This window comes from Opisthocomus hoazin, chromosome 7 (assembly GCF_030867145.1).
Source record: "Opisthocomus hoazin isolate bOpiHoa1 chromosome 7, bOpiHoa1.hap1, whole genome shotgun sequence".
In the NCBI taxonomy this organism is placed as follows: domain Eukaryota; kingdom Metazoa; phylum Chordata; class Aves; order Opisthocomiformes; family Opisthocomidae; genus Opisthocomus; species Opisthocomus hoazin.
The window spans coordinates 3,299,930-3,312,477 of NC_134420.1; the positions used below are offsets into that span (position 1 = coordinate 3,299,930).

Here is a 12,548-nt window from a genome sequence, read left to right on the forward strand (position 1 = left end):
GGCACTGCTTAAGGTCAGGTTCAATGTTAGCAAACTGGATGTGGTTTGTATCTCCTATTTACATGTGGGAGAAGCAGCTATGCTTAATAACACTTCGTGGCACTCACCCTTTGAAGACTTCTTTGGGTTATTTTGGATAGTATTGAAATTTCACTGACTAGCAGTTTTTAGAAAAGGCATATTGTGCATATTTTATAAGTAATTTCATTGTTTGGCAACAATTAGTAATGTGGTGGAAATCAGAGGTGCTGTCAGAATAAAACAAAAAAAATAGCGTCACAGTGACATATTTAGAGAGAAGTATGAGTTAATGACAGTTATCTGAGAGTCACTGATCCTTACTGTGGTATTGTTTCATTTATGTTTCCATAGCCATCGTGAAACTATGTGGAAATGGGGTAGCAGAGATGATTCTTCTTCCCAAACAGAGGTAAGTATTGAATTAGTATTAAAATAAGATTTTCCTAAGAGTTTCTGACATCGAGAATCCTTAACTGATGATATACTGAACGTACCTGTTTGTTCTTTTGTAAACAAGTTGCTTAACTGGTTTTACCGTGACTCAGCTTTAGGACTCTAAAAGATAGGCTGGGTTCTTTCTTCCCGTCTACTTGGTATTTAACCTCCCGCGTGTAACACAGCTGCTCTGTTCCTCTTCACTACACTGATCTTGCTTTAAGAAAACATCTGTAGGAATTACAGAGGCTTTATCCCAACCGTATCTTTTGTGTGTAGTATGTTCAATATCACTGTTTTATTGCCACTAGGTTCAGTAACACTACTGGTGTTACAGTGCAAATCCCGTGACTGAGGAAATTCAGTGTTAGATACCTAGGATGCTTTGATGGCTCTGCTATATTTCAAACTAATATTCCTAACCCTGTTTCAAAGATTTATAATTTAATGTGTCTATCAAACTTGCTAAACATGGTCTGGTATAGGTGCATACAGTATATGTAAGTTTTAGTATTGCACTCTAATAAGATTTGCTGAGTGTGTTTGAAAGAAACCCCAACCGAAGCCTTTTTGCAAAAGCAGTCATGTCTGCAGCATTTTGTTTGTTCAAAGTATACTCAATGTCTGCAGGCTGCAGGCTCGCGAGATGCAAGAAGCACGTCAGTGACAGATTTGACCGAACAGCTGACCAGTACTGAGCAGCTGGTTGCACAGCTAAAGGAGCTGCTCAGGGAGAAGGATGCTGAGCTTCGAAATAAAGATCTTCAGTTAAAGGTACTGTGCATGCATTCGTGTCAAAAAGACTTTTTAAATAAGCCCGATCAGTCCTGTTTATCATGAGCAGTTTTTGTAGATACAGGATTATATGTGGTTACAGCAACTCTAGGAACACAAGAAGCGTTGGTCACATTTAGCTGTTATGGTTCCTGGATGTTACTACTTTTTGCCGCTGTGTATTCTGTTCCAAAAGTGTAACTGGGTTTGGGTATTACAAAAGCAACATGTGTTCCTTGCATGAGCAGATGCACTTAATAATTGCGAGGGACAGACTGGCTTTCTGAGAGCTAGTGGTGCATGGTCGGTTTTGGCTAAATACGGGGAAAACCACCACCCAAATCATTACTGGACACTTCGTGAGATGCCAGCTTACCTCAAAATGAATTTCTGTAGATGATTTTGTATTTCTCCTTCCACTACAAAAAGAGGACCCAGGGAACTACAGGCCAGTCAGCCTAACCTCCATCCTGGGAAAGGTGATGGAGCAGCTTATCCTGGAGGCCATCATCAAGCAAGTGGAGGAAAAGAAGGTTATCAGGAGTAGTCAGCATGGATTCACCAAGGGGAAATCATGCCTGACCAATCTGATAGCTTTCTACGATGACATGACTGGCTGGGTAGACGAAGGGAAAGCCGTGGATGTTGTGTACCTAGACTTCAGCAAGGCTTTCGACACAGTCTTCCATGATATCCTCCTAGGGACGCTCAGGAAGTATGGGCTAGATGAGTGGTCGGTGAAGTGGATTGAGAACTGGCTGAATGGCAGAACTCAGAGGGTTGTCATCAGCGGCGCTGTCTAGTTGGAGGCTGGTAACTAGTGGTGTCCCTAAGGGGTCAGTACTGGGCCCAGCCTTGTTTAACTTCTTCATCAACGACTTGGATGAAGAGTTGGAATGTACCCTCAGCAAGTTTGTTGATGACACCAAGCTGGGAGGTGTGGTGGATACACCAGTAGGCTGTGCTGCCATTCAGCGTGACCTGGATAGGATGGAAAGTTGGGCAGAAAGGAACCTGATGAGGTTCAACAAAGTCAAATGCAGGGTCCTGCACCTGGGGAGGAACAACCCCATGCATCACTACAGGCTTGGGGTGGACCTGCTGGAGAGCAGGTCTGCGGAGAGGGCCCTGGGTGTCCTGGTGGACGACAGGTTAACCATGAGGCAGCAGTGTGCCCTGGCTGCCAAGAAAGCCAATGGGATCCTGGGGTGCATCAAGAAGAGTGTGGCCAGCAGGTTGAGGGAGGTTTTCTCCTTCCCCTCTACACTGCCCTAGTGAGGCCTCATCTGGAGTGCTGTGTCCAGTTCTGGGCTCCCCAGTTCAAGAAAGATGAGGAGCTACTGGAGAGAGTCCAGCAGAGGGCTACGAGGATGGTGAGGGGACTGGAACATCTCTCCTGCGAGGAGAGGCTGAGGGAGCTGGGCTTGTTCAGCCTGAAGAAGAGAAGGCTGCGAGGGGACCTAATGTATACTTAAATATCTGAAGGGTGGGTGTCAGGAGGATGGGGCCAAGCTCTTTTCAGTGGTGCCCAGTGACAGGACAAGGGGCAATGGGCACAAACTGAGGCACAGGAAGTTCCGTCTGAACATGAGGAAGAACTTCTTCCCTCTGAGGGTGACGGAGCACTGGAACAGGCTGCCCAGGGAGGTGGTGGAGTCTCCTTCTCTGGAGATATTCAAGACCCGCCTGGACAAGGTCCTGTGCAGCCTGCTGTAGGTGACCCTGCTTCGGCAGGGGGGTTGGACTAGATGACCCACAGAGGTCCCTTCCAACCCCTACTATTCTGTGATTCTGTGATTCTGTGACTTTTTCTTGTATAATGATCTTAGTATTAATGCTACTATATGTTATCCTCTGCTTTTGACTGGCGTTAGGAAGGAAGGAACTAGAAAGAACGTATATCCAATATCCTGAAGACTTGAGGGTTTGTTATTCTTTACGTTGTTGTTTTTTAAACAGTCGTAAGGTTGGTCTGTTTCTGCAAGAGACTATTTTTATGCTTTGTAAAAAATGTCTTCTGTGGACACTAACAGCCAGGCGTTAGAATATTGGATTTTGTAAAACTCATAGCCATCTCTCTAAACAAAATGAAATACACATTTATGGTAGTATGAAGATGTCTTTGTTTTTGCATCTAAAGAATAAAAAACTTAAGTCTTGTTGTTAAAAAATGAAGCCCTGAAATTGTATTGCTATCAAAAAATGGAAAAATTTCTAACATCGTAATGCTCTGGATTCCATACAATAATAATAATAACCACGTGCAGAAAGCGGAAATAACAAAAGGAAGGTTGTTTCATGTGTGCAGACCTTCTGCATGTGAGATGATAATGTCTCTTCAGGGGAAAGATTTTTTGGGTAATCACTTCAGACTTCTCTCTCTCATTTTTTTTTTTTTTTCAATGGAGGAATTGAAGGATGCACTCCTCATGCAGTTGTTCATGTAGCTAATGCAGTCCTTCCTGATGTTTGTAGGAGGAAAAGGAATCTGCTAGTGCCAAACTCTCCAAGCTCAAGCTGCACAACAAAGCCAAGGTTGTATCATTAACCTTAGATGTGGAAGACCTTAAGAAACAGTTAGCAGAATCAGGAGGTTTAGAGGCAAGAGCAGAACAAGAAAAGGTAAGCGTCCTTATATTTTAAAGCAGACAGAAGTTCTGTAAGTCTGTAGACAGTTTTGCATGCTGGACTCCAATGTAGAACTCAAGTTTAGATTTTGAGCTGCGTCAGATTACGATCAGGGTAGACTGCGTGGGTGCTGTCAGTCCGTCTGTGTATTTCTATTTCACTCTTCCCTTTCTATAGGAGTTTAGAAAATTGTACATTCCTTTCAAATTATTTTAGTAAAAAAACAAAAGTCCTTGCTGATCTTCATCTTCTTAGCGGCTGAAACTTTGAGCAGATGTGAATCAGGAAGAGAAGTTTTTGAGAAGAAACAAAAACAAAAACCAACTCATAGAAATGACAAGTGTTTTACTGTTAAAAAAGATTCTCAGATCTGTTTGTAGTAGTGCAGTGTTGTGAGTAGACTTTGATTTCTTCCAAATAGCATACTTTGACTTCATACAGCTTCTAAAATAACTTTAGTGAGGCTTTAATATTTCTATGGCATTTGCTTTTGAAAGCTATGCTGAAAGGGAACAGAAACTGATCGGTTTGTTGAAGCCCCTGGGTGTCCTCAAAGACATGCAGTGTTTATGCGTCCGATCTATTTTGCTAATACAATGTATTCTTAGCGATTGCACTTGATTTCTTTTGTAGTGCAAGTAATTTCTGTAACCCAGGAGTTATGCCTACTGAAATTCTAACTGGAAACATTGTGCTTAGGAACAGTTTAGTTTACACTTTACCCCCCCAGTAGTGCTTTTTTCCCCCTGAGTTCTATGGACTACACTTGCCAGATTATAGGGGTTACAATGGCCAGAGGAAATGAATGTCATTATTGCGCATTCCAGTCCACTTTGCACCAATAATTATCATTAATAATTTAAATACGAATATTTTTACAAGCTTTGTACAAGTTCTGTGCCTGCTTTGCCTAGCTTCTACATGGAATACATAATAGGTAAGAAAACTGAAACACAAACCATGAGTAAAGCCCACTTTTTCTCGACAGTATTATGTGAATAGGTAGAGCTGCAGAAGTCAGGCATTTATGGAATGCAAAACTCCCTTTTTACAGGCGTCAAAAGATGGTGACCAGGAAAATGCTGCGGCAAATCGGGCAAAAATATTAGTACTGAGAAGGAGAATAGAAGAATTGGAATCCCAGATCAAACAAAAAAATGAAGAGCTACAAAGAAAGGTACTATTTTATATGATGCCAAGTGTGTGTTTTTTTACATTTATGGCGTAGGATTCTGTTTAAATATATTTATTGAAATATGTTTATATACTGAATTATATGTTGCATTACTAAATAGATATTCTGGAGTTTTCTGTTGAGTAGACGGAGAAGTTTATATGCTGCAAACACAGTGAGAGCTGTGTCGTGTCTTCAGGGAGCAGTGAATTCTCAAGCATGCTTCTGTAGTTGTTTGAAAATGAATGGAACAGGATGCACGAATATGAACTTTGTGCGTTAATGTTATATGTAAATCTTGTGTTTTGAACCAAAATGCTGTTTTTCTTGTTTTGTTCCTGTTGCGAAAAGAAGGCCTAGCAGGAAGAAATGTAGTCAAGGGATGATTTCGTGTTATGGTTTGTAGCTGTTGTGTGCAGTGATGGGTTTTGTGGACATGGCTGTTGACACTGGAAGGTGGCAGGAATGTGAGTGCTGCAGAATTTCAGAGAGAAAGGCTCAGTAATTGAAGATTACAGTTAAAATTGAACCATGTCAGAAATGCGATTGTAATTTTTTCAGTACCCTAAAACAGGCAATAAGGAAACAATTAAACCGTTCTTCTGTGCTGTAGATGGTGGAAGTATACATGACCATCAGTGCTGTCTTTTCGTTTTCAGAGTGTTGAACTGGAGGCCCAGCGCTGTCGTGCGGCTGAAATGGATGCCATGCTGGCAGAGAAAGAGAAGAAGTTAGCTGAAAGAGATGCTTACATCATCGATTTACAGGTAGCGTGTGGATCACGTGGTGTTGCCAATGAAATACTCTTGCCCAATGAAGAACTGAAGGTATATTAGCAGCTGAAATAGAAAATCTCCATCGAGATTTCAAGGGATCAGCAAATTCTGATGCGTTATACGGTGCATCTTTCTGTGAAGCACAAATCCTCTGCACTTATTCACATGAATCAAAATTCTTTACCGATTATTTTCATTTGCGTTAGTAGATCTATATTTCTTTATTACTTTTGTCAGTATCATTTATGTGTATTAGTATCGACTTCAGAAGGTGCTGAGAAATTTCATTCAAACTAAAACCAAACCTGAGCTTTGAGTTGAATGTTGCTTTAACTTGAGGGAGGGGCTAGGAGGCAGCTTCATGATGATTACTGTATCTTTTTTCTGGGTCCATTCTTTTAATTCTCTTGTGGTTTGCATTCTAAAGAATGAGCTGGCTGTTAAAGAATCCTTGCTACAAAGCATGCAGATTCTAGTTCAGAAAGGAGTTTGAGGATGCGGCTGGTGTTTGGGCACGGAGGAACTGGTGTGTAACAGTGAAACGAGTTGTGCAGAATTCTGGCTGAAGAACCGCCAGACGCCTCTTTCTTGTAGCGCTGTGTTTGAAGGTGCAAAAATGTGCACATACTATGGGTGGTAGCGTTTTTGGATTATTGGAATCATTCATGGCACAAATGACTGCTTGGCAGATCACTTTCACTTGTGCTGTGAGCTGTCTGGCACACTTCTTAGCATGAGAGCATGGAAAAACACTATGGTTTTCCTCCTGACTGAAAAACAGCTGAAGTTTCGAGTACTTAATGGGAAATGTTTCTGGATGTTAGCAGCTGATTAAGAGGCCAAGAGAAACAACAACAGTTTTGTTAATTAATACTTAAAAAAAAAAAAGTGGCAGTGGGGAGCCATTCCTTGATGTTATCCGTTCCTTGACGTTACCACGCTCTTCCAACTCTCTTGGAAGCTAAATCTCAGATTTTAATGCAGTGTGCCTGACCTCTCGGCATTTGAGTTTTGCCGTGTGGGACATACTGAGATGAACAGTGTTGTACATAATTTGATGTCTGAGTTTACTTTATCTGTAACAAAAATGCTACTTTTGATCCTGAACGTGACTACATCTGTTCAGTAGCACACAGGGAATTAGTTTAGATACAGTACAGAAAGAAAAAGACAAACAGTTGAGACCGTGAAAGCCATTTTGGTGAGCACAGTGTCATCACTCAGCTATAAAACTGGGTAGGAGTTGATGTGAGTTTATTCAAAATTTTGTTAGTGAGAGTCCAAAAATTATATCTGGTTCTTATAATAATTGTAAGATAGCTGACAAAGGCACATTGGAGGTAGAACAGAGGTTTTTGTGGAGGAGGCAGCTAGGTGTCAAAGCTGCCATTTGGCCTGAATTGATAGAAACTTGCTGGAAATGAACACGATGAGTGCAATCTTTTAGAAATTAGAAGTCTCAGAACACTGGCATCCAAAAAAGAAAGGTGAAGATCTGTGATATTAAACAAAAATGAACGGTACGATGCTTCTCCTTGAAAGTTTGTTATTGTGGAATTGAGACAAATTTTCTGGAAGTTGGAGGTTTATCCGCATGCACCGCTGACCTCAGTAATCACTGACTGATTAGTGTATTTACGGTTAAGCGGCAGCAAAACTCAGACTTGAGATAGTGTACATTATCTTGCTGTACCATTACTTAGTTCAGTGTACTTCTACTATACCTTTGTAGACTGGTTTCATATTTACTTTCTATGTATTTTTCGGTATGTGTCTTTCAAAATGTTATCCAGGAAAAGGAGCAGGAGCTCTTTAAATTAGCTGCCAAATCTGATGCAAGTGCTGACCTAGAACAGGTAGGCTGCTTTGGAAACTCAGCAGCTTGCTTTGCTTTGGCTAGACATGGCAATTGGGAATCATGTAATTACTAATCTCTGCGGCACAGTTCAGACGCCTGGTTGGGAAAATAAAGATAAGTCTTTTTCTTTCTCTTCTGAAAGTCTGAACTCCTTTACTGAATGCTTGCTTGTTTGGTTTTTTTTGCTAGCTACCAAAGGCCTTGAAACAGAAGCTCCATGAAAAGGAAGAAGTCATGCCGGGAAGGACACCAGTGATAGATGTCTTGCAAAAAGAACTGGATGCCAAGGACCAGCAACTGAAGGTAAGAAATAGCATCTATGCACAGCTAAGCTCATCAGGGCAAATACAAGCTGAAAAAGCCGTCTGCATGCGCACAGAAGATGATTTTGTGTAACATATTCAGGCAGTTCTCTGGGAAGCTTTGAGATGTGCTAATAATGCAACCATAGCTGTGTGAATAAACATTGATCTCGGTTAGGAAATTAACTGAACGGAGAGGTCAAGTCTGTAAAATACAGAACTGTCAGCTCTCATCCATAGTTTGTCTGTGTTCATTCTGGGAACTCGCCATGCAGGGAAGACTTTTTGCTATCGAGAATTATCAGCTTCCCCAGTTAAGAGACTGGAGTAAGCCCTAAAAGCGAGGCTTTCATTTTTTCCCCAAGAGAGTGTTTTGCTAGTAGCGTGCCTTTCCTTACGCTGTATTTCTACTGATTGCAAAAGCAATACCGAATCAAGTTCTAGTGTGAACTCTTGATTATAGCCTTTGAGTGCTGCTGCTTCAGTTCAGCAATGTAGAAAAAAGACGTTGCAGCCTCTCAGATAGGCGTTGGGGACTCTGCTGGAACAGCCACGTTATAACCTGTCTGGGGTGCCAGGTCTGGCATTTTATCTGTACTAGGATGCTTTGATGGCTTTGCTATATTTCACACTAATATTCCTAACCCAGTTTCAAAGATTTATGATTTCATGTGTCTATCAAACTTGCTAAACATGGTCTGGTATAGGTACACGTATGCATGTATACAGTATATGTAAGTATATGTAAGTTTTAGTATTGCACTCTAATTAAAGATTTGCTGAGTGTGTTTGAAAGAAACCCCAACCGAAGCCTTTTTGCAAAAGCAGTATTGTCTGCAGCATTTTGTTTGTTCAAAGTATACTCAATGTCTGCAGGCTGCAGGCTCGCGAGATGCAAGAAGCACGTCAGTGACAGATTTGACCGAACAGCTGACCAGTACTGAGCAGCTGGTTGCACAGCTAAAGGAGCTGCTCAGGGAGAAGGATGCTGAGCTTCGAAATAAAGATCTTCAGTTAAAGGTACTGTGCGTGCATTCGTGTCAAAAAGACTTTTTAAATAAGCCCGATCAGTCCTGTTTATCATGAGCAGTTTTTGTAGATACAGGATTATATGTGGTTACAGCAACTCTAGGAACACAAGAAGCATTGGTCACATTTAGCTGTTATGGTTCCTGGATGTTACTACTTTTTGCCGCTGTGTATTCTGTTCCAAAAGTGTAACTGGGTTTGGGTATTACAAAAGCAACATGTGTTCCTTGCATGAGCAGATGCACTTAATAATTGCGAGGGACAGACTGGCTTTCTGAGAGCTAGTGGTGCATGGTCGGTTTTGGCTAAATACGGGGAAAACCACCACCCAAATCATTACTGGACACTTCGTGAGATGCCAGCTTACCTCAAAATGAATTTCTGTAGATGATTTTGTGTTTCTCCTTCCACTACAAAATGTCTTCTGGCTGTATAATGATCTTAGTATTAATGCTGCTATATATTATCCTCTGCTTTTGACTGGCGTTAGGAAGGAAGGAACTAGAAAGAACGTATATCCAATATCCTGAAGACTTGAGGGTTTGTTATTCTTTACGCTGTTGTTTTTTAAACAGTCGTAAGGTTGGTCTGTTTCTGCAAGAGACTATTTTTATGCGTTGTAAAAAATGTCTTCTGTGGACACTAACGGCCAGGCGTTAGAATATTGGATTTTGTAAAACTCATAGCCATCTCTCTAAACAAAATGAAATACACATTTCTAGTAGTATGAAGATGTCTTTGTTTTTGCATCTAAAGAATGAAAACTTAAGTCTTGTTTTTAAAAAATGAAGCCCTGAAATTGTATTGCTATCAAAAAATGGAAAAATTTCTAACATCGTAATGCTCTGGATTCCGTACAATAATAACCATGTGCAGAAAGTGGAAATAACGAAAGGAAGGTTGTTTCATGTGTGCAGACCTGTTGCATGTGACATGATAATGTCTCTTCAGGGGAAAGAGTTTTTGGGTAATCACTTCAGATTTCTCTCTCTTTTGTCTTTTTTTTTTTTTCGATGGAGGAATTGAAGGATGCACTCCTCATGCAGTTGTTCATGTAGCTAATTCAGTCCTTCCTGATGTTTGTAGGAGGAAAAGGAATCTGCTGGTGCCAAACTCTCCAAGCTCAAGCTGCAAAATAAGGCTGAAGTTGCATCATTAACCTCACAATTGGAAGAGCTTAAGAAACAGTTAGCAGCATCAGGAGGCTTAGAGGCAAGAGCAGAACAAGAAAAGGTAAGCTTCCTTATATTTTAAAGCAGACAGAAGTTCTGTAAGTCTGTAGACAGTTTTGCATGCTGGACTTCAATGTAGAACTGAAGTTAAATCTTGAGCTGCGTCAGATTACGATCAGGGTAGACTGCGTGGGTGCTGTCGGTCCATCTGTGTATTTCTCTTTCACTCTTCCCTTTCTATAGGAGTTTAGAAAATTGTTTCAAATTATTTTAGTAAAAACAAAAGTACTTGCCGATCTTCATCTTCTTAGCAGCTGAAACTTTGAGCAGATGTGAATCAGGAAGAGAAGTTTTTGAAAAGAAACAAAAAAAAAAACCAACTTGTTAATTTTATGTCCAAGATAAGAAATGGAAATACGAAAATGTCCTTGGTGGCAAAATGTAAATGAAGTGTAGGAATGTCTCATTGAAGTGACCAGTGTTTTACTGCTAAAAAAGATTCTCAGATCTGTTTGTAGTAGTGCAGTGTTGTGAGTAGACTTTGATTTCTTCCAAATAGCATACTTTGACTTCATACAGCTTCTAAAATAACTTTAGTGAGGCTTTAATATTTCTATGGCATTTGCTTTTGAAAGCTATGCTGAAAGGGAACAGAAGCTGATCGGTTTGTTGAAGCCCCTGGGTGTCCTCAAAGACATGCAGTGTTTATGCGTCCGATCTATTTTGCTAATACAATGTATTCTTAGCGATTGCACTTGATTTCTTTTGTAGTGCAAATAATTTCTGTAACCCAGGAGTTATGCCTACTGAAATTCTAACTGGAAACATTGTGCTTAGGAACAGTTTAGTTTACACTTTACCCCCCCAGTAGTGCTTTTTTCCCCCTGAGTTCTATGGACTACACTTGCCAGTTTATAGGGGTTACAATGGCCAGAGGAAATGAATGTCATTATTGTGCATTCCAGTCCACTTTGCACCAATAGTTATCATTAATAATTTAAATACGAATATTTTTACAAGCTTTGTACAAGTTCTGTGCCTGCTTTGCCTAGCTTCTACATGGAATACATAACAGGTAAGAAAAGTGAAACACAAACCATGAGTAAAGCCCACTTTTTCTCGACAGTATTATGTGAATAGGTAGAGCTGCAGAAGTCAGGCATTTATGGAATGCAAAACTCCCTTTTTACAGGCGTCAAAAGATGGTGACCAGAAGAAAGCTGCATTAAATCGGGCAAAAATATTAGTACTGAGAAGGAGAATAGAAGAATTGGAATCCCAGATCAAACAAAAAAATGAAGAGCTACAAAGAAAGGTACTATTTTATATGATGCCAAGTGTGTGTTTTTTTACATTTATGGCGTAGGATTGTGTTTAAATATATTTATTGAAATATGTTTATATACTGAATTATATGTTGCATTACTAAATAGATAAATTACTAAATAGATAAATAGCTTTAACTTGAGGGAGGGGCTAGGAGGCAGCTTCATGATGATTACTGTATCTTTTTTCTGGGTCCATTCTTTTAATTCTCTTGTGGTTTGCATTCTAAAGAATGAGCTGGCTGTTAAAGAATCCTTGCTACAAAGCATGCAGATTCTAGTTCAGAAAGGAGATTGAGGATGCGGCTGGTGTCTGGGCACAGAGGATCTGGTGTGTAACAGTGAAACGAGTTGTGCAGAATTCTGGCTGAAGAACCGCCAGACGCCTCTTTCTTGTAGCGCTGTGTTTGAAGGTGCAAAAATGTGCGCATACTATGGGTGGTAGCATTTTTGGATTATTGGAATCATTCATGGCACAAATGACTGCTTGGCAGATCACTTTCACTTGTGCTGTGAGCTGTCTGGCACACTTCTTAGCATGAGAGCATGGAAAAACACTATGGTTTTCCTCCTGACTGAAAAACAGCTGGAGTTTCGAGTACTTAATGGGAAATGTTTCTGGATATTAGCAGCTGATTAACAGGCCAAGAGAAACAACAACAGTTTTGTTAATTAATACTTAAAAAAAAAAAAAAGTGGCAGTGGGGAGCCATTCCTTGATGTTATCCGTTCCTTGATGTTACCAAGCTCTTCCAACTCTCTTGGAAGCTAAATCTCAGATTTTAATGCAGTGTGCCTGACCTCTCGGCATTTGAGTTTTGCCGTGTGGGACATACTGAGATGAACAGTGTTGTACATAATTTGATGTCTGAGTTTACTTTATCTGTAACAAAAATGCTACTTTTGATCCTGAACGTGACCACATCTGTTCAGTAGCACACAGGGATTTGGTTTAGATACAGAAAGAACAAGACAAACAGACCCGCCTGGACAAGGTCCTCTACAGCCTGCTGTAGGTGACCCTGCTTCGGCAGGAGGGTTGGACTAGATGACC

General features: G+C 40.5%; 1 protein-coding gene across 1 annotated transcript in view; it reads left to right on the plus strand.

The window, feature by feature from the left end:
* Positions 1-385: 385 nt before the first annotated feature.
* Positions 386-12,548, plus strand: part of LOC142362033 (uncharacterized) — a 40,398-nt gene continuing 28,235 nt past the window's right edge. Inside the window, 12 exon segments of the mRNA XM_075427115.1 lie at positions 386-430; positions 1,087-1,230; positions 3,706-3,852; positions 4,913-5,035; positions 5,692-5,859; positions 6,236-6,295; positions 7,216-7,295; positions 7,541-7,664; positions 7,856-7,969; positions 8,845-8,988; positions 10,084-10,230; positions 11,362-11,484. Coding sequence (XP_075283230.1) covers positions 386-430; positions 1,087-1,230; positions 3,706-3,852; positions 4,913-5,035; positions 5,692-5,859; positions 6,236-6,295; positions 7,216-7,295; positions 7,541-7,664; positions 7,856-7,969; positions 8,845-8,988; positions 10,084-10,230; positions 11,362-11,484 — 1,419 coding nt within the window.